The sequence below is a fragment of the Muscardinus avellanarius genome (genome assembly GCF_963383645.1).
Source record: "Muscardinus avellanarius genome assembly, chromosome: 8".
Taxonomy (NCBI): Eukaryota; Metazoa; Chordata; class Mammalia; order Rodentia; family Gliridae; genus Muscardinus; species Muscardinus avellanarius.
In genome coordinates, this window is record NC_137794.1 from 95599880 (window position 1) to 95627402 (window position 27523).

The following is a 27523-nucleotide window of genomic DNA, read 5'->3' on the forward strand; positions in this document are numbered from 1 at the left end:
ATTGGGATTTACGTGTGATTTAATGTCACAAAGAGTTTGTTTTATGAAAGTAACTGCTCCTGTGTTTGGGGTTTAAATGTTGAGCATCATTATTTCCTCTTGTTGGACTGTTCCTTTTACCAGTAAAAAATAACCTGCTTTGTCTCTTCCAATAAGTTTAGGATTGAAGTCTAACTTGTCTAATACCATAGTTGATACTCCTGCTTGTCTTCGAGTTCCGTTGGCATGGATTACCTTGCTCCAGCCCTTTATCTATAGTTTGTTATTATTTTTACTTGTAAGGTGTGTTTTTTGCAGGTAGCAGATAAATAGATTCTGGTTTTTAATCCATTTTGCCACTAACATTCAGTGTGATTATTGAGAGATAATTTTTAATTACTAACATGTTGAGATTTAACTTCTGTTTGAAATAGTGTTTGTTGTTCTTTGCTTTAGTTGTTGCTAAATGGAAATTCTTATTTCTCTGGTTCTGGCATATACTACTTCTTTGCAGAAAAAGAAATCCAGAAAATACTTCCACTCAGGATTTCCCACAAAAAATAAAATACTTAGGAATAAACTTAACCAAGGAAGCTAAAAGACTGCTACAAAAAAATTATAAAACACTGAAAAAAGAAATTGAATAAGACCTTAGAAGATTAAAAGATCTTTCACGTTCATGATAGGCAGAGTAAATATCAAAATGGCTATACTTCCAAAAGTGATCTACAGATTTAATGCAATACCAATTAAATTACCAAGATAATTCCTCACAGACATAGAAAAATCAGTCCGTAAGTCATTTGGAACAACAAAAAACCCAGAATAGCCAAAGTATTTCTTAACAACAAAAACCAGGGCAAAGGCCCCACACTGCAACACACAGGCACAGATAAAATACTTTTTCAGCAAGACCCCAAAGGCACAAGAAACTAAAAGTTTTTTTTTTTTTTTTTTTTTTTTTGGTGGTACTGGGGTTCCTGGAAGCCCTTCTACCTCTGGGCTACACTCCCATACCTATTTTTACATTTTTACTTGGAAACAGGGTCTCCTAAGCCAGCGCGCGCGGCTGGCTTCGAACCTGCGCCATCCTCCTGTCTCTGCCTCCCAAGCGCGGGGATTACAAGTGTGCGCCACCACGCCCGGCAAGAAACTAAAAGTTTAATCAACATGTGGGATTGCATGAAACTGAAGAGCTTCTGTACAAAAAGGAAACTGTCAAGAATTTCAACTGAGAGCCAACAGAAAGGGAGATGATTTTTGCCAACTACTCTTCTGATAGAGGACTAATATGTAGAATATACAGAGAACTCAAGAAAGTTTGCACTAAGAAAAAAAAAATAGCCCAATCAAAAAATGGGTGAGTGAATTAGACACTTCATGAAGGAAGAAATTCAAATGGCCAGTAAATGCATGAAAAATGTTCAATATCGGTAGCAATCAGAGAGATTCAAATCAAAACTACCCTGAGATTTCACCTAACTCCAACTAAAATGGCAATCATTTAAAACACAGACAAAAACAAATGCTGGTGAGGATGTGCAGAAGTGGGAACTCTAAAATATTGTTGGTAGTATTGCGAATTAGTGCAACCACTCTGGAAAACAGTATGTAGGATCCTCAGAAGAATGGGAATGATCTTATCATATGATTCAGTAATACCACTTCTGGGTATCTACCAAAAAGAAAAGAAACCAAACTACCAAACTAATGCTTGCGTACCTATGTTCATAGCTACAAAATTCACCATTGCCAAACTATGAAACCAGCCAAGATGTCCATCAATAGATGAATGGATTACAAAACTGTGGGATATGTACATAATGGAATTTTACTCAGCCATAAAGAAAAACACAGTTACATCATTTTCAGGGAAATGAATGGAACTGGAGGACATTATGCTAATTGAGACTAGTCAGTCACAAAAAATAAGAAATCAGATGCTTTCCTGAATATGAGAAATCTAGGGAGAAATGGGTAACAGGAGGAACTCTAGATGAAGAAGGGGATTCTATAGACAAGCAAATAAGGAGACCTAACTGAGGGAATGGGAGGAGGGAAGAGGGAAATTCTCTAATACATTTGATGTACTTAACAAACATAGTAAAGTCAGTCACTAAGCCAAGCATAAGAAAGAGGGAGGGTGAGGGAATGGGACAGGAACTGGGTAAGGGCTAATTGGGTGATGTGTGGATGTATGTCTCTACCATCTTGTATCTTATTAAGATGTATGACTACAATGCACCAATAAAAAATGTAAAAATATAAACTAGACTATAGGTGTGATGTTTTAAAATAATGCAAAGGGCAGTTTGATCATTGGTATTATTTCTCTTGGGGCCTTTCTAAGTGTGTGTGTGTGTGTGTGTGTGTGTGTGTGTGTGTGTGAACGTGTGTATACCTGTTTTGTACCTGTCCTAAATGAATGAAAACAGAAGCAGTGTTTTAAGATGAGTCTTCTCCCCTACGATAAAACGTTGTAAATATCTTATTTACTATCTGGAGAACAGCTCTTTAAAGGGGCCTCTGCTCTTTTCTCATCGTGTGTCCTGTTGCAATTGTGTAGCTTGCTTCTGTTGCACGCTATAGGTCTCTTTCGCTCTAATGGCTGATCCCGGTGGTTGTCTCCCTGCAGGTTATCCAGGCTGTCTTTTTTGGGATCTGCGTGCTGACTGATCTTTCTAGTCTTCTGACTAGAGGAAGTGGGAACCAAGAACAAGAGCGGCAACTCAAGAAGCTCATCTCTCTCCGGGACTGGATGTTAGCTGTGCTGGCTTTTCCTGTTGGGGTTGTGAGTATGATATAGGATGCATTTAGCCTCAGAAGAAACTTGAGCCTTATATCAGATCTGTAAGAGGGAAACAAATAGATCTCGTTAGAGATTTCTTTCATTTTTGTTAGTGGTGCTGGGGATTGAACCTAAGGCCTTGCGTATAAGCTCTCATACTAAGCTTTACCCCCAATCAATTTAGATTTAGATGTAGACTTAGATTAGTTTACTAGGCTGCCAGTACTGCAGTCTGCGTGCCTTAGCCAACAGAAACTTATTTTCCCACATTTTGGAGCCTGGAATCTGAGATCAAGGTGACACACAGCAGGTTGGTTTCTCCTGAGGCCTCCCTCTCCTGGGCTTCCAGAGGCTGCCTTCCCCAGGTCTTACCTTCTCATCCCTGTGTGCCAGCCTGTATCCTAATATCCTTTTGTACTGGGGGTTGACCTCTGTGACATTCGACATCTGAACTACACCCTCAGCCCTCCTTTATTGTTTATTTTGAAGCAGAGTCTTGTTAAATTGCTGAGGCTCACACTTGCTATCCTTCTATCAGCCTCCCAATACTGGTATTACAGGCATGTGCCACCATGCCTCATTACTTTTCTCATTTAATAAGGAGATCAGTCATACTGCATCAGGACCCTTTCCTACCTCAATGATCTCATTTAACCTCAATCGCCTCTTTAAAGGACGTTCTGGGGTTCTGGGGATTAGAAGCCTCAACTTAAGAATTTTATGGAGGACGCCATTCAGTTCATTACCTTTTCTCCCCTCCTCTCTTTCCTTTTCTTTCTTTCTTTTTTCTGGTACTGGGGATTGAACCCAGGGGTGTTCTGCCTCTGAGCTACTCCCTAGCCCTTTTTATATTTGTTTTCAAATAGGGTCTCACTAAGTTGCAGAGGATGACTGCAAACCTGTGAGCCTCCTGTCTCAGCCTCCCAAGTACTGGGATCACAGGTGTGAGCCACCACACAGGCTCTATAACAGTTTCTTAAACAGCCCAAAGTTGAAATGTGAGGCACAGGGGCGACAACTGCCGTGTTTCTGAACTTGAGGGAGGAGTCGGCACTGGCCCACCCCGTCCATTCCTCACTGTGCCAATAGCTGATAATCACTCCAGTAAATGCTGCTTAATGTTTGAAGCAACATTTAGGAAATCTAAATTTCTCTGGCTTCCGTGATTTTCTTTGTTTTCAGTTAGATTCCCTCCACGGCTCAACTTTCTCTCCGGGTCTGTTAATTTTGCATGGTTTCTTCAAAGAACCATGTTTTTTTAAAGGACCCATAAGACTTCATGGGCCTTAGCTTTTGCATCACCAGGAGAAGAAGGAGAGAATTCTTATGTATGTCACCTGGTGAGGACAAGTACGAATGTGTTCCCTTGCCGACTTATGTCTGGGGAAGACAGAAGCCCACTGATGTGCCTACAGCACGAACACATCCAAGCAGGCTCCTTTCAGAGCAGTCAGGGAGTGGTCCGGAGGCTCTTCTTCATGTGGGCCAGGTCTGCAGCTGGCAAGGCCCTGCCTGCTCGGCTCCGATGCATGTTTTCAGTGTACTCAGTTGGGTTTTCTTGAGGGCAGCACACGAGCCAGGGAGCATTCTAACCCAGTCACCCTCTTCCTTCCCGCAGGCCTGTAGCTTAATTCAGAGAGCTAGATGCTTTCCATATTACTTAATATTTACTCCTCTGGGCTTGCCTTATAAAATTCAAATATCTTCTTTCAAGGCAATCACCTAGGAGAATATTTCCATTGGCATAAAGAATAAAGACCTGCACTTTCTGCAGAAGAGAATTACCTGGAAGTCCAAATCAGTGTGTATTTATGTGGTTGTGTGTGTGTGTGTGTGTGTGTGTGTGTGTGTGTGTTCTTTCTCTTTTTAAACCCCTTCCTTGAATTCCTAGTGGTGTATCGTTGATTCTGAAAGTCTTCATTCTGTGGCTAGGAAGAATCAAATAATAATGCAATACAAAAGTATGTAGGGGTACAGTATCGGTGCGTTTTCTTCCAGCTCTACTTCTCCTTTTGTTATGTGGTGTCAGAGTCTGTACGGGGAAATTCTGACTTATAAATTTTGCCCCTCTCCTTGGACGCTCTGTGTTTGCAACATTCCTTTGGGGAAACCTTCTGTATCTTTTTGTGCTTGAGACTTGAGGAGTCTGTCAGCTCCCAGTGTGTGCCTATGCTTAATGGTTTATAAGTCTGTCAGCCTTTTTATTTGTTTACTTTTTATTATATCTAACATTTTCCTCTTTATTTCACTATTTTTTGTTGTCTTGTCCATGTTTGGGAAGAAGGAAAAAGAGTAAAACTACTTTTCATCCTCCCCATTTGTAACCAGAAGTCACAACATGGCAGTGGCAGAGCGTGCACGCTTTCTTTTCCTTGCTAATCTGTTGCTTGGCAGCAGCCCAGCCTCGGCGGGGCACCTAAGGGTCTCCTGTGCCACCCAGCACATGCGAGGCCATCAGTGATCTGGAGGTTCACAGAAAAAGTTAAGAATCAGTGGTGAACCAGAGATGTGGTTTCTTTTATTTTATTTTATTTTTTATTTTTTTAAATTTATTTTTTATTGGTGCAATGTATTCATACATCATAGTGGTATAAAGAAAATACTTTTGTAGACATACATGCACATCTCGCCCAGTTAGCCCCTACCACGATCCCCACCCCATTCCCTCCCCATCCCTCCTTCCCATGCTTGGCTTACTGGTTGACATCTAGTATTATAGCAATTTATACAATATTAACATTTTTATTGCTTTTATTGGTGCAACATTAATTACACCTCGTAGTGAGATTCAAAGTTCATACGTGTACACGTCACTTGGTATATTTCCTTTTCTAGTTCTTGAACTCATTATTTTCTTGGTCACTGATATTTTATAGTCACTATTTCCATTTTTCATAATCTTCCCTATTCTTGTGTGTCCTTTTCTCCTTTATAGTCACTAGTCTGTTATTTTTTCTGAACCTCTTTAAGTTCCTCTGTTATATTTCTCTTTACTTTTCTTTTTTCAGCTCCCTCCTCCTTCCCAGTTAAGAAAGACTTGGTTAATATTCTCTAGAAATCTTCTGTTTTCCATGTTTCTACTGTTTGTAGTATTACTGGGGATCAGACCAGGGCTTTGCACATCCCAGGCAAGCTCTAGGATTTAGAACTTTTCAAATTCCTATTTTGAGACAAAGTCTGACTAAGGTGCCCCGGCTGGCCTTGAACTTGTGGTTCTCTTGCCTCAGCCTCCTGAGTAACTGGGGTTACAGGTCTGTGCCAGGCTATGTAGATTTATTCTTATCAGATGAGTCTTCCTCATTAGCATGTGAACCTTTCTTGGAGTGAAGCCATGAAAACTTCCTTGAAGAGAAATCATTTCACCCTTCCTGTGGCTCTTGGTCTTGAAGGGAGGCATCCAGCCTAGAAGGTCACAGCAGCATAAGGATGGGAGTTGGCATCAATGCCCAGCACCGGATACATACACAGTGCAATACATGCAATACCCGTTGGAATCTGTAGTATAAGAGCACTTACCTGTGTGCCAAGTCACTGATACCATTGCAAGTAAATGTCTTTCACCGTTTGGGTGATGCAAACACCTAAGCACCCTCCCTGTGCCGGGAGAGCCCTGGGCCTAGCTCCAGCATCCCAAGGTGGAAAGTGAGGCCTGGGTGTTAACTCCCAGGTCTTCAGGGGCCTCCCCTGCTCTCTAGCACTGACCGCGGAGCGGCTGCCTGGCCACTCAGAGCATTCCCCAATGCTTTCTGTTGGCTTCTTCCAACCTCTTACTTTTTGTTTGTCAGTTTGTTACTGTAAAGGGGAAGTTATTTTTACTGCCTGGTACAGGCGTAAAGACAAGGGGTGTAAAAAGAGGGTGGCTGCATTGATCACCTCTGCACAGATTTTCTGGAAGAGACTTTTTAGCCCAACCTTTTCTGTAGGCTCACATTCATTCATTCATTCATTCATTTTCTCTTTCTTTCCCTCTCTCTCCATCCGCCGCCCCCCACACATCTCAGCTGTAACCAAGGCAGCAAGGAATACAGAGGTAGGTTATTTAGGAGTTGTAATGCTTCCTGCAGTAACGAGGTTAATTGAGAGTTGACAGTAATTGCTTAAGAGGAGCATGAAACACTAAATATGAGTTGGTGACCCATGGACCTAACGCATCATCTCAAGGATATATAAAAATAACAAAACATTTCAATCAGAGATAATTGAAGTTAAGTTTGGTTTCAGCGTGACCTTGAAGAAATCAGGCAGGGTTGTTGGAGCGAACATAGCATGTATCATCCTGATTTGTGTCGATTCCCATAAATGCAAAGCTGGCCTTGATTAATAACGCTAATGGCCGGAAACCACCGCCACTCCCAAAGCCTTCCAACTCATTTCGCAGGACTTACCCACGGGGGCTCTTCTTACCATGTGCAGTTTATTTCTGAACCCTGTCACCCTTTTAAAGAAGCATTACAAATAATTCTCTGACATTATGTGGTCTGGAGGCACTGAAGTTTATTAGGCGCAATCAAACCGAGAATGTCTTTTGTCTCCTGGGAGTTTGTTGACTTTTGTGCTGGCAAGATACCATTATAGTTAAGAGAATAGGCTGATACTTTAAGTGCTGCCTCCCCAGTGATTATGATGAGCATGAAAATGCCCCACTCAGAAACCCTGAATGTGTCTCCAAGGACTATCCAAAGCAGCCCCTTTAATGAAAAAGAACAATTGCACATTTTCCATTAATTCCAGTCTGTGCACCCTACTTATTGTGATGCAGCTTGGATAATGCACACTCTCAAACCTCACCGCACTGGTGCCTCTTTTTCTTGGTCTCTGCCTTGGCTGCTGCTCCCCAGGTGCTGGCCTCGCCCACCCCGTTGTGATTTGCAGACAGCCTTCTCTGAGTGGGTCTGAAGAGGCCCTGGAGATTTGGGTTTGTTCCAACCTGGGATGGGTGTCCAGAATATCATTACAAACCAGCACTGGCCTCCATGAACTTCTCTGGAATTTGTCCTTCTTCTCTTAATTTCAAAGCTGTTTGTTAAGTAGCCATTTCTGGTGCATAATCACATCTTTTGAAGACTTGGTGAAGATCTTAATGTGTACTAGCCTACTCTAAAATCCTCTAAAAGTTGTTTTTAACCTGATGGAGACTGGATGGTAACTTATTCCTTAGGAAATATATAGAAAATGGATTTTAAAATCTCAATTCAGACTCCAAGAATTTCAAGACTCCAAGTATTTTCAAAATGTAATTCCCATGGAATAGAGTAGAAGATGCAGAAACAAAGCCTCACACTTACAGCCAGTTGGTTATTGAGAAAGGAGCCAAAATTATAGGCTAAAGAAAATGCAGCCTTTTCAGCAAATGGTGCTGGGAAAACTGGATATCCTCACATAGAAGAATGGAACTAAACTCCATTCTCTCGCCTTACATAAGAGTCAACTCAAAAAAGAGTCAACTCAAAGACTTAGAAAATAGCCCTGAAACTTTGCGATTAATTAGAAAAAACAGCATAGAACGAACTCTTCCACATATAAGGACTGTTAAGAACTTCCTCAATAAGCCCTCAAAGTTCAGGAAATGAAACTGAGACTCAATAAATGGGATGGCATCAAATTTAAAATTTTCTTTGCAGCAAGGAAAACCATCAAGAGTCTGAAGAAAGGGCCTACAGGATGGGAGAGAATCTTTGCCAGTTACTCCTCTGATAAAGGATAATATCTAGAATATATGAATAACTCAAATGACTTAACACTAAAAATAAGTATGAAAAATGAACAATTAAACAAAAAGACACGTCTCTAAAGAAGAAATGCAAATAGCCAATAAATATATGAAATAATGATGTTCAGCATCATTAATAATCAGGAAAATTCAAATCAAAACCACACTGAGATGACCTCTAACTCTAGTTAGGATGGCAAGAACACAAATAATAATAAATGCTGATGAGGTTGTGAGGAACCCTTATATGCTTTTGGTGAGGTTGCAAATTATTACAGCCACTGTGGATATCAGTATGAGGATTCCTCAAAAGAATAGGAAAAGAATCACTGTAAAACTTAGCTATACCACTCATCGGTATCTGTCCAAAAGAAAGTCAGACTACTATAGTGATATACATATATTTATAGCAGCATAATTCAAAATAGCCAAATTATAGAGCCAACCTAAGTGTCTGTTAACAGATCATTGGATAACAAAAATGAAGTATATCAACACAAAGGAATTTTACTCAGCTATAGAGAAAAACAAAATTATGAAATTTTTAGGAAAAATGAACTGAGCTACAGAATTATGCTAAGTGACATCAGCCAGGCTCAGAAATCCAAGGGCCAAATGAAGGTTTTCTGTCATATGTGGAAGCTAGAGAGAAAATGGGAAACAGAAGGGACTTTAGATAATTGAAGAGAGATAACCGTTGAGTAGTAGGAGGGACAGAAGGAGGGAAGTGAGGAGGGCAAAAACAGAGCTGATAAAGGATGCAGTTCAAATGATGCTAGGTCCATGTCTGAAGGTATCACTGGTAACTTCACTAATATGTTTGGAGTTGGAGGGAACACATAGTAAGTCCTGAGTGCATGTCGGTATCACTTTGAACCTTAATATGATTACAATGTACCAGCAAAAGTATATTTAAAATAAATAAAAAGGAATATTGTATTGAAAAAATAATTCCCAGAAGTCTTCATTTATTGACATTCCAACTGTAAGCTACTTGAAGAAAAAAATGAGATGTATATAAATTTAGATTGTCATATACCTATAATTAATAACACATTGTTTTCATTACTGCTTTTTTATTTGTTTATGTATTCATTTACATATTGCAGTATTGGGGATTAAACCCAGGGGCATCCTCTGAGCTACACCCCCAGCCCTATTTCTTTTCTTTTCTTTTTTTTTTTTTTTGAAACAGGGTTTCACTAAGTTGCAGAGGGCCTCACTAAGTAGCTGAAGCTGTCCACGAACCTGCAGTCCTCCTGGCTCAGCCTCCCGAGTACTGGAATTGCACCACTATGCCTGGCTTCATTACTGCTTTTAAATGGAAGAGGTTGCCTTAAATGAATAACAAACATAATAATTGATATTAATTATTAATTTTAGTAATAGTTAATGTAACACATAAAGGAAGGTGATTTGATTCTGAGATTGTAAATAAAAGCAAATGCCTTTCATTATGCCTTGATATTTAGGGGAAAAAGGTTTTTTAAAGTATATTGCTTATGTTTCACTACAAATGCAAGCTTTAACTTAAAAGAATGCACTTACTATCTTTTTTTGTGTGTGGGTCTGGGGATGGAACCCAGGGGCATTTGACCTCTGAGCTACACCCCCTGCCCTATCTTTTATTCGTTATTTTGCAACCAGGTCTCACTGAGTTGCAGAGGGCCTCACTAAGCAGCTGAGGCTGTCCATGAACGGCGATCCTCCAGGTCTCAGCCTCCTGAATGCTGGGATTACAAGCGTGCGCCACCACGCCCAGTTTGCACTTACTATCTCTTAATCCTCTCTTTATCAAATTTTTACATTTGATGAAATGTACTTAATGTCAAACTTTTCTTTTTTCTTTAGACCATAGTTAATGTTTTAAGTTACTTTGATGCCTTTATTTTGTATCTCCACTAATGAAGTTAAAAATACAACATAAAGCCATGTTTTATAATAAAACCTAGTTTGTGCCGGGCGTGGTGGCATACGCTTGTAATCCCAGCATTCGGGAGGCTGAGACAGGAAGATCATGGTTCAAGGACAGCCTCAGCTACTTAGTGAGGCTCTTTTCAGTTCAGTGAGACCCTGTTTCCAAATAAAAAATAAAAAATTGGGCTGGGCGTGTAGTTCAGAGGTAGATTGTTCCTGGGTTCCATCCATAGTACCACAAAAACAAAACAAAATAAAACAAAAAAAAAAAACCTAGTTTGCTTCTGGTTGAGTCAATCGTTAGCTTTTCCCCTGCACAGAGAGAAGGGAATGAATTAAGTTGCCTAAGAGGGAAGGTTCATAAATAACAGTTTGATCAGTATCAGTTAGCAAAATAACTGATATTTCCGCATTACCAGTAGTGAGGCTCAGAACAACTTAGATTGGGTGTTCCAGTTACCGCTGATGCCAAGCAGCGGGGCAGTATGTAAATATTAATTCACAGCCAGGCGTGGTGGCGCACGCTTGTAATCCCAGCATTTGGGAGGCTGAGACTGGAGGATCACAGTTTGTGGACAGCCTCAGCGACTTAGTGAGGCCCTCTGCAACTCAGTGAGACCCGGTTTCAAAATAAAGAATAAAAAATAGGGCAGGGGGTGTAGCTCGGAGGTTGAATGCCCTTGGGTTCCATCCCCAGACCCACACACACACAAAAAATAATTCACTATTGGTTGAGTATAATCTATCCAACCATGAAGATATTTAATATATCACAAAACAGGCCCGTAGACAGGGACTTTCAAGGTGTTATTGCTCGGTATTTTTATTAAGAACGAGGCAGTTTCTGTTTTCAACTCATCTATCTTCAGAATTTCACCTCTTTTTCTCTAAGATCTCAAGAGGGTTGATACGGTGCTAATGACCACTTCCTTCACACCCATGTTCAAAGCTTCCCCAGTGTTGGTCTCTTTACTGGGCAAATGCGTCATTCCAGAAGCTGTCATTGCAGAATACTCCTTAGTTTCCAGGGTTAGAACCATTCTGTGGCTGGAGCCAGCTGCATGCGGGGGGGGGGGGGGGGCAGGTAGAAGCAAAAGGAAGTGAGATTACTGAGAGAGCTTGAACTAATTATGATTTATCCTTAGGGGACCGGCGTATTGCTGCCCAAACAAAAAAAGGAGTTTTTAAAAAATAAGTAACAAATGTTGAAAATAACAATAGAATGTAAAGTAAGTAAAAGCTAGTAGGATTTTAGGTACTTCACTTTTTGTTTATGTTCACAAGAAAAATGCTGCTGAGATTAATTAAGCACATTTTCTGTTGTAGCCAATAAAGGCCTCTCTTTCCATTTATTCTCTCCCAATACCATTTTCAGTGCATTCTAACCAGTATCATCATAAACTACTTAAGTCTGACATTTAAAGAGGTCTTTCTCAGAGAAAATCAGATTTCTTACACAATTGACTAAGTGGTTTAATTTCTGAAACTCCCTACAAAATTTCTCAGAGGTGGTCTTTGTTTTAGACCACTAACTCAGAAACACAGACGGCCGGGTTCAATAAGTAAAATCTTCCGGTAACATCCCCCTCTTTAGCAATTCTAGAAAATCCATCAAACTCCTGCATGCCATTTCACAGAGTTCCCACTCGCTCTGGGCAAAAAAGATCACAAAACATCTCAGAAAATGAAGATATATTCGTTCCATATTTATATTCATAAGAAAAGTACATATTTGACATTTAGATCAATATAAGGTAGGAGTAATTTTCATTAATATGATTCCTGTCCACTTATACCCAGGATCCTACATACATTTTTGTTTGGAGGACCAAAGACAATTGCCTCTTGTTTGAAAATCTCTCTCTCTTTCTCTCCTCCCCATCCCTCCACTTCAACATTTTCTATATAAAAACAACAAACAAAACAAGAGTCTGCTCAGTGAGTGTTCCTGGAATTACTACAGTCCCCGTGGGTGTTTTGAGGTAACAATCACCTGCGGTAGCTGGTTCAAAGTATGCTGTGTTACATCAGCCAGGTATAAAAACATTTTCTCCCTGAAGAAAGAAAGAGCTAGTGGACCTTCCACCTACACGAGATTTATTAGCTTTTGATGTGCCCCTGTGATTACCATGTTAATGATTTGCCTATTTTACCTCAAATAGCTAGTCTTGAATAGAACTTGCATCCCTCTTGACTTTTTATATTACTACAGCTCAAGTGTTGAGCTGTAGTTATGACTATGCCAGAATCTCAGGTGGGCAGATAAGCTGGGACTCGGGGAGGAGAGAGTATCTTTCTTACCTAGACCACCTCTCTGTCCCCTAAACTCCTCTGCAGAGCCACTTTTTCCAGGTTTTCTCTAGAACATGCTCGTCTATTATGTAGGGTCAATCTGTACTTATTCACAGCAGGAACAAACATGTACTAGGAGTTTGGGCTGCGCTTGGGAAGTTTGAATTGACATGAGGGTAAGGAAGAGACCCATCACGGAGGACCCAGGGGGAGCCCTTTAATTCTAATCCACTTTTATGCTTTTCTGGGTTTTGCACCAGGAGGAGATGGGAAAGGGATGCAAACTAAGAAAGCATCCAGAACATAAATTAGTGGTGTGCCTGAGTTTAGCAGCGTGGCTGGAGAGGATTTATTACCTCCCTGCTTGGTCCTAAGGAGGCGCCCCTCTCCCGTTTGCCTTAGAAATCAACTACAACGTAAGAAGACTTGCTCCATGCCTGTAAGTACAGATGACTAAAGAAGCCACAGGGTGCCCTGAGCCAGAGGGAAATGTGAGCAGCAAGTGCCCAGGGGACCTCTGGCACCATAGAAAACAAGTCCAGGTGACAGAGGAAAGCAGCCCCACGAGGTACACCCTAGTCTGAATGTTCAGAAAGGCTAACTGCAACGTCCTCCCCACCCCATCACCTCAGAGTCTAAAGAAGATACCACATACCCGGGCCTTGGCTCCTGACTCTGGTTTTGGTTTCCATCTTGCGAATAAGCAATTACACTTGTCCCTCCTGAGACTTCTTTCTGCTTCCCTTCCCGCAGTGGCGAACCCATAAATAGCTCAAGAGCCTAAAGAGAATGAGGAGCGAGAGTGGACCTCTAATATGTTCTTGCTGTGGACCAGGTGCTCTGCTGAGGTTTTCCTGGAATGATTGACTTAACCCTCAGACTCCCATTGGGTAGGAGTTTCCATGATCCTCACCTTATTTTATAGGTAGGACCATTTCCAGTTTCACAGCTTGCCTGTCTGAAGTCACACACTAGTAAGTCAGCCAGGATTTGAACCCAGATGTTCCAGCTAGTGAAGTGCTTTCTCTAAGTTTCCCCACAAAACCAAGCCCATGTTTGCCCATCATAGACATTTTCAGCTACACACATCAAGCCTGAGCTAACCAAAATGACCAATTAGTGGTGGAGAATGTACCAGAACAAGAAAGAAAGTTGCATCTGAATCTGACACAAAATAAAAAAAAAAGAAAGAAAGAAAAAAAAAAATCACGGCTTCATCTGTTTTCTTGAGGTTGTTTAGCCAAAGACTGTCTGTGTGTTTTTTGTTATTTCCCTGTTAAACTGCTTTATACCATAGAGTCCATGGTTTTATAGTTTTACAGGCCAGTTTGCAAAGTACTAGTTTTGACAAGAAAAGAAAACCACTCTCACTTGGTTTTCTCATTTCAACAATTGTATACAGACTTAAGCTACTGAATATTATTTTTTGTTATTGTTTGTTTGATTTTTAGTACTAGAGATTGAACCCAGCAGTGTTCTATTTCTAAGATAGACCCCCAGCCATTTATTTGTTTGTCTGTTTATTCATTTATTTACTTACTTAATTATTTTGAAGCAGGATCAGGATCTTGCTAAAGTTGCTAAGACTGGCCTCGAATCTGCGATACTCCTATTGCAGCCTTCCAATTACTAGCATGATAGGCATGCGTCACCACACCCCGCTACTGTGCTTGTTTTTAATAAGTGGGAATAAGGTTTTATCAGTAGGGTTAGCTCTATTTAAAAAATATTTGCAAGATGTATACAATATAACTTGTAATTCATTTCTGGGCTTCAAAGAAGGCGTAAGTTGCAGCTATACAATTTAAAAATATTCTTTGGCAAGAAATGAATTCAGTACATTCTACGTGGACAGCAGTATGCTAACGAATAAATTTTGCCTAGTTTAAAATATTTTACTTTTTTTGTGTGTGGTACTGGGGATTGAACCCAGGAGCATTCTACCTCTGAGCTACACCCCCAGCCCTATTTTTTATTCGAATCATAGTTTCACTAAGTTGCAGAGGTCCTCACTAAGTAGTTGAGGCTAGCTGAGAATCCGCGATCCTCCTGTCTCAGCTTCCCAAATGTTGGGATTACAAGCATGCGCCACCACACCTGGCTTAGTAAAATATTTATTAAGAATTCCTGAATGTCTTTTTGTTCTGCTCTATTAAGTGTGAGTTTTGAGTTAAACCTGCTTTCCTTTTTTATTTAATTTTATTGTGGTGCTGGAGATGGAACCCAGGGGCACTCTACCTCCAAGCTACACACCCAGCCCTATTTTATTTTTTTATTTTGATATAGGGTCTTGCTGAGTTCCTGAGAGTCTTGCTAAATTACTGAGTTTGGGACTTCAAACCTATGATCCTCTTGTCTCCACCTCCCAAGTACTGGGATTAGAAGCATATGCCACCAAACCTGGCTTCTTTTTAAATTTGCAATTTATATGTCAAACTATTTTCAACAAGGACTTGAGATGATATAAGTCAAATCAGTTAACCAACAAAATACTCTGGTATCCTGGGGCTGAGAATTGTTCAGCAAGGGCCTCCTGTAAATAATATTGCCTGCTCTACATGATGATGTAAGCAACGCACAGGAATGTTCTTACCCTTGTCTGTCTGAAAAGGGAGAGAAGCCAGGAAGATGGGCAGAATCCTATGCTAGAACTTCCAGCAAATTCAGTGAACCTGGAGTGCAAAATGCCAGTCACTGTGTTAACTTTTATCACGAGATTTCATTGATTCTCAAAGGGTTCTTACATAAACAGGAGGCAGTGGGCAATAGAAAGCTACCTGTCCCCATAGGCTGTCATTCCCTGGAGGAAACTGGGGCCTTTGAGGAGGGGACGCTGCTGCCATCTTGGCCGTAGCAGTCTGTTCTTGCTCGGCATCTCTCCTGTTTAGAGTAACTGCCTGCCATGTTGGACCCATTCAGGAGTGAGTGATGAGCGCCATTGGTGCTTCAAGAGTCTCACCTCCAGGAGAGGGGGATCATCACCAACAGAAGTTGATTTTCTTTTGTTTCCCTGGCTCCTTTTTATAGATCAGCATCAAAACAAATCTAATTAGTTGAGTATGACTCCTGTCTCTTAACTGCCAAGATGTGTTCTTCTGCCACAAAAATAAAATAAAAATCTATACGTGGTCAGCGGTTCTAGAAGGGGGCTAAGCAGATGACAGGGAAATTGGGTGCACCAAATGCCAAGCCCTGAGAAAGATCCCAAAGTGCTGCCAGGCAGACAGATTGCTGACACTCGGGTTGCACAGCTGCATCTTTGAGCCAGGGTGCAGGAGAAGACCATTGCTAGCTGACTCCTTCCACTTTACCTATATAGCTTAGGCCATCTTAGAAAACAAAAATCCATACACAGGAAGAACTTACTACTTTTTTTTTTTGTGGTACTGGGGTTCCTGGAAACCCTTCTACCTCTGGGCTACACTCCCAGACCTATTTTTATATTTTTTAAATTTGGAAACACGGTCTCTTAAGCCAGCGCGGCTGGCTCCCAACCTGCACAATCCTCCCAAGCACGGGGATTACAAGCATGCACCACCACTCCCGGCTAACTTACTACTTTTATAATGAGAAAACCCCAGAAAATGATATTAGAAAAACCCTCCTGCAACTACTTATGTTTGGAAAGTAAGTAACAATCGTATTTTCAGATGTGCCCCCATTTAGGAATATGTATATTCTAGGTTAAGGTCAGATTATTCAGAGAGGAGAAAGGAAGGAACAGTGATGTGTTATTCATGTGATACCAGGAGAGAAATATACTGATATTTTCCAGAAGACCTTTTCCTATTGCTGTGTACACAACCTGCCATTGTTCAGTGTTGTAGATATCATGTTTTCCTAGTTTGTTTATGCATAAAATCTAAAGTAAACAAAAGCACAGAAAACCATAGCCTTCCTTCTCTCTTATCCTCATAACAATTCAAGCGCAGTGTGTGGAGGTTTGGGGGGGTTGGGGGAGTTCTGGTATTTTGAGACAGCACTCAAATATTCTATAGTCAAGTACCAAAATCTAGGCTCTTGGTTTTGTCAGTGGTTGTTAAGATAATCCCTCTGTCAGTCAATCAATTTTTGCCAACAAAATGATTATAGATTACATTTAAGCCCAAAGAACAAGTAATTCATGATGAGAGGAAAAACATACACTAGCATCTCTTCAGGCTCTGTCTACAGGCAAAATAACTTGGAGAAAACCCAAAGGGCAACAGAAGATTTCTGGGTGAACTTGAAATAAAGATGATGAGTAGTAATTAGACAATACTAGTGACAGGTAATCACATTTGCTAGAGTGCAGTGTATCCTTTGGTATTGCAGGGATTGACTTGCTAGGTAGACTGGAGTGTTTTCTTGAGTGTCCAGAGGACCCTGTCTAGAGGAACAGTCACTTTTCTTCTGTTAACATATCTTTCTTGGGGAGACTGCCATTCATTGGAGTAGGCTTCATCTTTCACCACAATAGTGTTCTGGTCAGTCGAATTTTGTCATTCTGATACTAACCCAAGTCACTGAGTGTGGGCACTCACTGTCACAGAGTCAGCGAACGTAGGATGCTGCCACAAAAGGATAATCTAATTAATTAACTTATTAAATTACATTCAATTGGATTTTCTTAATTTTATTCTCAGATGGTAACTTTAAATTCAAGTTGTGGTTAGCTGGATGTTTCTATTATGTATTTAGAGCTATCCTTTGGATATTTGTATTAATGTAATTGTATATATAACTAGACTATAGTTCCCTTTTATCTTAGAACGAGAGCAATAGAAAGACAGCAGGAGTCTGATTATTCAGTGATTTTATAATGAACAAAAGGTTCACATAGTTTAAAAAAATAAATTTATATCAATGCTAATAGATTGGCAGTGGTTCTCTAGCCTAATAAAAATATCCTTGTGTGAGTTTATGGATATCTATTCAATTATTTTATTTATTGTCACTTGACAGAGTGAAAGAAGCCTTGCCTTATTTATTTTGATGTGGGATTCAATTTAAAATGGTTCTAACTTGGAACTCACAAAAGGGGAGTTAGTTATTAGATCCATAATGCTAAACTGACCACTTTATAGGGTGGTCTCACTCGTGTGAGGCATAAGATAGCCAGATGCAGTCAAAAAAGCATGAGCTTTGGAGACAGACAGATGTGAGTTCTGGGTCCAGGACTTTGTAATGCAAACCTAATAGCTGTCAAGGCCTTGGTTTTCGCATGTGAGGAGCAAGCTCAATAAAATCAAACTCATAAAGGCTATTGTGAAGGAAAATGAAAGAGAATATCTAGAACAGTTAGTGGCACATGATACGCAATCAGAAAGTCTCAGGCAGGGCCTAGTGGTGCAAGCCTGTGATCCCGGTACCTGGGAAGCTGAGATAGGAGGATTGAGGTTTAGGCCAGCCTCAATTTAGGGAGACCCTCAGGAACTTAGTGAAACCCTCTTTCAGAATAAAAATAAAATAGGGCTTGGGGATATAGCTCAGAGTCAAAATGCTCCTGGGTTCAGTTCCTAGTAACACACACACACACACACACACACACACACACACACACACACACACCACTTTACTTCCATTTGCCTAAAAACATGGCCTCACATCACAGAGAATATTGTGTCAGATGACAGCATATATTGGCTCAGTGTTTTCCCCATTGCTTAGGATTTTTGCATATGTACATGACCGATAGTTTCCTTTATTATAAATATTCTATTCTGTCATTCAGAAAAGAACATTGTTATACCTGCCTCTTAAACATGAGGCACAGTCCCTTCTTTTTATCCTTCTTTTTATCCCTTCTTTTTATCTGGAAAGGTTGGATAAACGTTTTCTTTGCATGTTTGATTAAAACCACTAGTGTTTCTAGCATACTTTTTGTGGGAAAATTTTCCACTTCCGATTTGATCTCATAATTGTAAGGTACCTTGTATTTTGTATTCTTCATGAGTCAATCTTAATAGTAATTTATTATTATTATTATTATTATTATTAATTATTATTATTATTTGTGTTTTGTATTGTGTGTGTGTGTGTGTGTGTGGTAGGTACTAGAGATTGAATTTAGGGGGTCTTTCTAACTCTGAGCTAAACTACCAGACCTATTTTATTTTTTATTTTGAAACAAGATCTCACTGAGTTGCTGAGGCTGGCCATGAACCTGCAATCCTACTGTCTCAGCCTCCCAAGTATAGGTATTATAAACATGTGCTACAATATCTGACTTGAATAAAAAGATTATTTCACCAAATTTCCAAATTTATGGGAAACTTGTTCATCAACTGTGATAGTTTAATACAAAATTTCCCCTAGACAAGCTCATTTAGCTATACAGAAACATTCAGAGATGAAGCAGTTTATTCAGGGCTCTACGTTCACCAGTGGGTAGATCCACTGATGGATTAGTAATGTGAATGGATTTACTGGGTGGTAACTGAAGGCAGTTGGGGTGTGGCTAGAGGAGGAAGGTCACTGAGGGTGTGGCCCGGGGAGCTGTATCAAGCCTTGGTTCCTTTCTCCTCCTCTGAGCTGCCCTAAGCTGAGTAGCTTTCTTCCACCATGCCCTGCCATCATGATGTGTTTTCCTTAGAGCTGGCCAACAATGGACCGAATCTCTGAAACCATTCTTCAGCAAGTTACTGTCAAACTCTTGGTTTTTGAGTGTGAGAAGTAAGCACAATGAAATCTAACTCACCTCTGAAATTTCTCTTCCTTTTGTTTTTTGCCACAGGGACACAAAAGTACACTGCTACATATATTTGGTGATTCTGTTCTCATAATATTTGGTAATTTTATTTTTATTTTCTGACATTGTTTATTTGTGTTTCCTTTTTTTTCTTTATCATTCTTGCCAGAAGATACTCAGTATTTGCAGTATCTTCAAAACTCCAAATCTCTGGTCATTTATTTTTTATTAATCCTGTCTCATGTTTATTTAAATTTCATTAATTACTGGCTGTTTTTTCTAAAGATGTTAACTTATTAATTTTTGTTCTTTCTTGATTTCTATGTAAACACAAGAGCTTTTTAATTTTCTCAATTAAAACATTAACTACATCCCACCAAGCTTGTATCTTCCATTATTGTTTGTTTCTAAATATTTTCTAGAGTCCATTATGATTTTATGTTCAACCCATAAGTTTTAAAAGCAAGCATTTTTTAGATTTCCAAATCTACAAAATTTTTATTTTATTATTGATTTCAAACTTAATTACATTTTGAACAGAAACTATAATCAATGAGATACCAAAATTTTGAAAAATTTTGTCGTGTTATAACCCAGAGGGTGGTCAGTTTTTACATTCTCAGTTTGTATTTAGAATGCACATTTTAGATCAATGCATCTTGAGAGCACACAGTAATCCACCAATTCGTGATGTCAATATTGTGGTTATGAATTTTCATAGTAATTTTTAGGTGGCTCTTTTCTCTATATACAGACCTAAGGGTTCAGCAGATGTTTTCTTTTCTGTGCAGAAGTTCATTTCTCATTCACTTTTATACTTAAGGTAACACCTTTGGGGCTCTGGCTGTATATGGAGGAGCTCTCTGCCTAAGACTGTCTTTATCTTTAACTGTCTTTATCTTCTACCTCAGGGATCCTAGACAGCATCATGAGATGAGCCTGGGGTTTGAAGGGGGAAGCTGGCTTCAGGGCTTGCTGAAATCCAGGATTCTCACTCTCACTCTTTCTTTTTTTTACTTCTGCAATTTCATCACTTTTGGTCATACTAGTGGTTTATTTTAAAAGATGACTTATGTTTCCTAGCTATGTTGTGAAACAAAAAAGTAAGGTCATATAGTGAAATATTGTAATAACTGAGGAGAGTATGTTGTGTGTGTACGCTCGCGCATGTGCGTGCTTGCTTGCTTGTGTATGTACTTTTGCTTGTATTTACCAAAAGATGTACTGAAAGGATAAATAAGAAAGTAGTGCATAGTTTCTTATTTAATATTTTATTAAGGTTTTATGAATTGGGAAAAGTAACTAAGGCATTGATTCCATTACACAGCTAGATGGGGAGTCCTCTACTCCTAGCCATGGCCTAACGTCAAGAGTAGGTTCACCCCTGCCTCAAACTGTACTTCCTTGTATCTGTGTGTCAGTGATGGAAGTCATCACTTTTAAGTTCCTTTTCAGAAGATGGTGGTATCCCAAATAACAGGGTTGACCTAAACCATCATGGACTTCTGAAAATTAACTGTTTCCTTTGTACTTATTGACCCCAGCTACACTACCATGACTTTCTGGAGTATCTAATTGTCCTTTTCATTCTATCTGTACAGTTGTTTGTAATCCTTATAGTTTTCCATCTGACTCAACTACTCCTGACTCGTGTTTTATATCAGCAGTTCCTTCTTATTTCTTCCCCCCTATTTCTGTACCTTAATAGAGGACCATAAAGTGGAATATAAGTTTCCTCCCTCAGGGCTTCATCTTCTCCACAGTCTATCCTTTCACAACACACACCACCTAACTAACCAGGACCATTTCCACAATGCTTTCTAGGCAGTGAAATTGTTTCACTCAACATTCTCACTGATATAACCAAAAGTACCTGATGAGCATGACTTAGATTAGACAGCTTTATTTGCTTACAGTTCTGGAGATTTCAGGGATTCAGTCCACATTAAGCCCGGTTACATCTTTGGAGATCAGGGCATGGTGGAGGAAAGCAGAGAGAAAAAGAGAGTATGCACAAGGGATCTGTTCTCACATCATAGAGGATAGAAAAAGAGCAAGAGTGAGAGAGCGAGCAAGCGAGAGAGAGAAAGACAGAAAGAGGAAGAAGAAGAATAAAAAGAAGAATAACCACCACCACCACCACCACCACCACCACCACCACCACCACTACCACCACCACTACCACTACCACCACCACTACCACCACCACCACCATCACCGCCATATATAATCCCTAAAGCAACACCTCTAGGGAACCCATCCTCAGCAACTAACCCTGGTATCCAACATGGCTTCCTTTTCTCTGTGACATCTAGGGAGACATTCTAAATCTAAACCATAACAGCAATAAACCTTCCAATGTCACTCTTCACCAAAGAAGACTACCAAACTAGAAGAAGCTATCCCCTGGCAGTTTGATTCCTGTGGGTGAAAAAGAAAGCATAAAGCCATTATTTCCATGTTTCTATCAATGGTGAACCAACCAGACAGAGATGCCTGAAACTGCAAAGAGCTGGAGCTAGTGAAATATTAGCATGCTTGGTCAGGTTTCAGCTCATGGGCACAGGGATGACATGAAGACCACCACTGAGGACTCCATCCACAAATCCAGAGAGCCAGCTTATCATAGGAAGCTGTTATAGACTGTTTTGCATCGACAGAACAAAATATCTGAGTCTGGGATCTTTATGAAGAAAAGAGAGTTATTGAGCTCACAGTTCTGGAAGTCCAAGAACATGGCACCATGACATTTGCTTGGCTTCTGGTGAGGGCCTCGTGGCAGTTCACCTCAAATTGGGTGAGTGGAGGGGGAAATTGGGAACATGGGAAAGGACATTTGTGAGAGACTGAGGGAGGCACCAACTTGCTTTAGAACAACCCACTTTCATGGCAACCAACCCCTGTGTGAGAGAGAGAGAACTCACTCCCAACAGAAAAGCATTAATCACGGGCTCCAACCCCTCTCCACACTGTTACACTGGGAATCAAGCCTTGTATGGTGTTGTCTGACCATCACAAGACCCATCATCCAAGCTGGCATTCTGAAGAAGACTTGCATTTGAGTAAAGAGGGGATTGTGGATCTACGGTGCAATGTAAACCCAGATATTAGGGTCAACAAATGTTCTACGTCAGTGTTGCTTTTCTCTCCTGTGGATATGAGTTCTCTAGGAAAGATGCACCTGGTAATAATTGCCAAGAGGCTTGAGATTCTGCTAGCCTGCTTATTTTTAGCAAAAAAACAAGACTGGATACTTTGGATTTGTCCAGTGCTCCATGTTGATGTCCTGTGACCTGGCATGACACATTTGACCCAGAGGACCAGTTTGACAATTTCTCAATTTTACTTTCCCTTTTGTTTTAGTTTTTTCTCTTATTTATTTATTTATTTATTTATTTATTTATTGGTGTGTGGTACTTGGAATTGAATCTAGGGGAATTCTACCTCCAAGCCAAAACCCCAATTCTTTTTTTCTTGTTTTGAAACAAGGTCTTGCTGAGAAGTTGCTGAGAATCTCATTGAGTTGCTGAAGCTTAAACCTGTGATCCTCCTGTCTCAGCTTCCCAAGCACTGGGATTATAAATTTGCAGCACCAGACCAGCTCCTTTTATTTTTTCTAAAACAATTAACCACATTTACTCACCAAGCATTCTTAGCATTCCTACTAAATGTAAGCTTTCTGAATTTATTCACTCATTCAATTATGAGCCTATTCAAATGTATCTAGCAGTCACTATGTGCAAGGAGCACCCAGCTGAACTTACATTTTGAAAAGAATTTTTAAAGCACTGCAGACTGCAGTTATAATATACACAAAGAAATGAATACTTTCAATATGTGATAAGTTTCAGTAGTTACACATAGACTGCTAAATAGGGCACCCAGAAGGAGCAGGAAAGAGAAAATCGGGGGCCACATTACAAAGGGAGTTTTGATTTTATCCAACAAGCAGAGAGGAGCCATTGGAAACTTTTGTCTGAAAAATTCTACAAAGTTAAAACATGACAAATCCATTACAACATTAGTAGATATTTGAACATTGGAAAGAATGTGTATACTGTCAGTAAGTGAATGCTAAAGTAAATTATGGTGCATAATCAGACAGTGGGATCCTATGGAGCATAAAAAATAGAGTAGCTCTTTAAATATTTTAAGGTCAAAATAACTTCAGAAGGATAGGTGTAATATAACCTAATTTTGTAAAATAATGTGTGGAGTGTATTTTAAATGTATAGAAAAAATCTCAAAAGATAGAACCTTCCTTTTGACAATGATCAGCTCTGCAAAATAAAATTAGAATTGTTACTTCTGTGTTTCTTTTACAAGGATTTTTTTACCCTTTATGGTTATTTATTTATTGAAAATTATTTTATGCTTAAAAACATCTGTTTATTGTACTCCAACATGATGGCATTGTCTTAGATTATGCCCCCCATGAATGGGCTCTGAGATGGTGTGTTAGTCTTTATTGCTCTTTGTTGTTACTCTAACCTGAGGCAGGCTCCTTAATAAGTAAAAGAGGTTGATTTTTGCCCATGCTTCTGGAAGTACAAGGTTTAGGGGCTTCATGTGGCAATGGCCTCACTGTTAGAGTGTCAAGGCGGCACCTAGTGCTACATGGGAAGAGATGGGTGTGTTTGTATTTGTCTGCCCTTTTTCTCTCTCTTCTTATAAAGCCACCATGATTCAATTGAGGGGCTCCACCATAATGACCTTATCTAAACTTAATGACTTCCCAAAGACTCTTACCTCTAAATACTGGTTACAGTAAGTTCTTACTCTCTTAATTCCATTAACAGTTGATTTTGGAGATGAGACTCCTGTTTGACTTTGGACAGGGCAATGCCCTGCAGCTGAAGGGAACTCCCCATGAGCTTTCCATCTGGAAACTGCAGCAACTTGTTATTCCTAAAAATTGAGCCATGGGTGTATCAGGTAGAAGAGGAGATCCAGGACAGGCCCTACAGCATCCACTACAGTTATTGGCATAAAGATAAAATTTATTCTCACACTTTGCAGACCTCATTTTAATTATCTCACTTAGCTTTCACTAATACGAAAATAAAGGAGGAAAAAATATTTTCACAATGTAGAATAAAATCTTATGAAATTAAACACTGAAAAAATTTATAAGTAATCAGGTGGAGCATGGTGGCACTTTGTAATCCTAGTACTTGGGAAACTGAGGCACTAGGATTCCATATTCAAAGCCAAACTCAGTAATTTAGTGATACCCTATTTTAAAATAAAAGATAAAAAGGGCTAGGCGGTAGCTATAATGACCTGGATTAAATTCCCAGCGCCACAAACAAACAAACAAACAAACAAACAAACATAAATCTTAACAGGAATAGAAAGCAACTTATTTAACCTTATCAAGAGTATTTTCTTTAGCCTCATCTTTCACTGCTTGCCAGACTCCCCAAACTCAGTACCTTCTTACTGACTTGTGTAGGCCCAGGGCTTTCTGGTCTACCTCATTGCACAGTCTGTATAGGGCTCTCATTTTTAGTGGTATTTGCTTCTCAAGAAATCCCAGTTTCTTTCTGTGTTTGTTCTTTTTTTGCCCTTTTTCGAGCGCGCGCGTGCACGTGTGTGTGTGTGTGTGTGTGTGTGTGTGTGTGTGTTTGTGTTCCTAATGATTTTCTTTCTTTTTTATGCTCAGCAATACCTTTAAAAGTGTACTTTTAATTTATTTAGCACCTACTGTTTCTCAACTGTCTTCACCAAAGGCAACTTTTTTCTCTTCCTGCTTCTAACATGACATTCAGTTTCACTTTTTTTATATTTCACTTACTTCATAAATCCTTTTCAGTTACTTTTACTCTCTTCTTGAAGGCTCTATCTTCTCTTAGAGTTTATTTTTCTTCTTCTTCAACCTCTTTTCTTTAATGGAGAATTATTTGATCAGAAATTATACCTATTTGCCATAATTTTTATGGTTTGTGTTGTTCTTTTGCCTTTTTCATATTCTTCTTTATGTCTTTTTGGGATTTCTATGAATACATTCTATACTATGTCTTTTCTTGTTATTATTCATTCTTAAATTGTGTTAGTTCTTCTCAAGCCAGCTTTTTGTGAAAGGACAGAAATGGAGACAGGCTGGAGAACAGGCCAGGCAGCTTAACTTCCCATCTCTTTTCCAGCACTATCCTGCCGTGGAGAATGGTTTTTCTCTGCACTCTATTCATTCCTCTCTCCCTGACTCATTTTTATCACAACCCTTTTGCATGGCGACACCAGCTTATCAGGTGAGCACAGGCTGTGTATTCAGGTTCATTACACCGACTGACCTTTTCTTGCTGACCTTCACATACCAACATTTGCTCTTGCAGAGATGACTCCTTGGCCTGTTTTCACATCTGTCGTCACCAGTGACACCCTTAGGCCAAAAGAATCAGGACGTTTCCCTAGGGCCCCTGTGTATCCAGCCCTTGCGTTCCCAGCAAGGGTCATTTCATGTCCCTCAGGAGAGCTGTCTGTTCTGTTCACTCAGCCAGGGACCTATAGGCCCTTGTTTCTTCTCATGAAGTCTTTCCTGGTCCTTGTTAAATCTTGTCCTTGTTAAATTTTCTAAGCATGTGCAAGCATCTTTTAAAAGAGTGATGTGTGGATTGTGGATGTTTCCCATTTCGATGGGTTACATTTCTGTTTCTCAGTCTCCCTTTTCTTGGTTAAATTCAGGAAAGAGAACTTGTGGTCTCCCATCTAGATTAGAAGTCCAGAGAATTATTGTAGAATGATGGAAGATTTAAACAGGTCAGGCGGGGTTGTTGAGAGTTCTGAGAAGGAATGCTCTATGAATACAGACTTGAAAAAAGACATTCTCATCCTTACATACCAGAGGACAAAATCCCCACAGAGAACATGAAGGGAAAGTCTAATGACAATAAGAACAAAATTGAAGAAATGAAAAGGTACTTGCAACTGGGCATGGTGGTACACCTATAATCCTAGTACTTGGCAGCTAAGTCAAGAGCAGCACAGGTTCGAGATCAGCCTCAGCAACTGGGTGAGACTCACAGCAACTTGTCAAGACTGTAAAAATAAAAAATAAAGAAGACTGAGGGCAATCCCAATGCCAAAAAAAAAAAAATACTAGCTCCTGTCAGAGATGAGGTCTGCCGTATATACAGAATTGCAATATACTATATTCATTCATTCTGCAAATGTGTGTTACATAGATGCTGTTTACCCAGCATTTATGAATAGGCAGTGAACAAGACAGACAAGTTCCTGTTCTCTGACACACTATTCTCACAGAGGAGCCAGACAGTGAGCCCCTGGACAATGGCAAGAACAAGGAGAGAAGTCTGTGACAGGAAATAATATCACTATGGAGTGATAGGTGAAGTCTTTCCTCCAGAAGTGTCATTTAAGCTAAAACTGGAGGAACAGGGACTCCAGCCATGTGAAAATGGAGAAACAGCATTCCTGGCACAGAGAATAGAAAAGGTTATAGCCCTGAGGCAGGAAAGATCTTAGTAAATTTTAAGAGCAATCAAGTTGCCGGTTGCTTTTGAGGGAGCACAAGCTGAGGTTGGAGAGGAAGGCAGGAACTGAACCATATGGGGGATTGTAGGAGTTGAAATTTTATTCTCACACGACTTAGTCAGTGGAGATAATTAAGGACCTAAGAGTAGATAAATATGGGTAAATTATAAATCTACCCAAAAGGTGGTAATTGAAAGTCAGGAAAAAAAGTAACATCAACATGTGCTTTAGAAGCTCTCTATGTGGAAATGCTGGTTTTATGGTAATTTAAGCAGAATGCATAGCATAAAGGAAAGATAACGTTACTTGGAGGCTCATAATTACAAGGAGAGAAATTCCATGTCACATTTCTAGGAGCAAGTACTAGAAGCTTTTTTTTTTTTTTGTACTATGAATAGAAGATACTGTGATATTTCCAAGGGCCCTTTGCCTTCGCTCTGCATTTCTGAATTTGAGGGTATGGTAGAGGAAAACAAGCCAGAAGGGACAGACTCAGGGACTTAGGCTCTCCTAGATCTGGAAGGTGAGAGGACAAGGGCCACATCACAATGGGTCATCGGTCCATCTAGAAACACGCAACTGATTTTCATCCCTGTGCTTCCCGTGTTTGGAAAAAGAAATCATAATTGGAAACCTCCCTAAAAACCTCTGAGCAACAGAAAAAAAAAAAACA

The 27523-nt window shown here is 39.9% G+C and overlaps 1 protein-coding gene across 5 annotated transcripts in view; it reads left to right on the forward strand.

Moving 5' to 3' along the window:
- AIG1 (androgen induced 1) overlaps positions 1-27523 on the forward strand; it is a gene marked incomplete at both ends in the record, with an annotated part of 250850 nt that overhangs the window by 57684 nt on the left and 165643 nt on the right. For 4 of the 5 annotated variants that reach the window (XM_080700303.1, XM_080700304.1, XM_080700305.1 and 1 more), the window contains one exon: positions 2615-2770. The exons of the other annotated variant lie outside the window; for it this stretch is intronic. In XM_080700303.1, coding sequence (XP_080556429.1) covers positions 2615-2770 — 156 coding nt within the window. The remainder of the gene's footprint in view (positions 1-2614; positions 2771-27523) is intronic. 5 annotated transcript variants of the gene reach the window in all.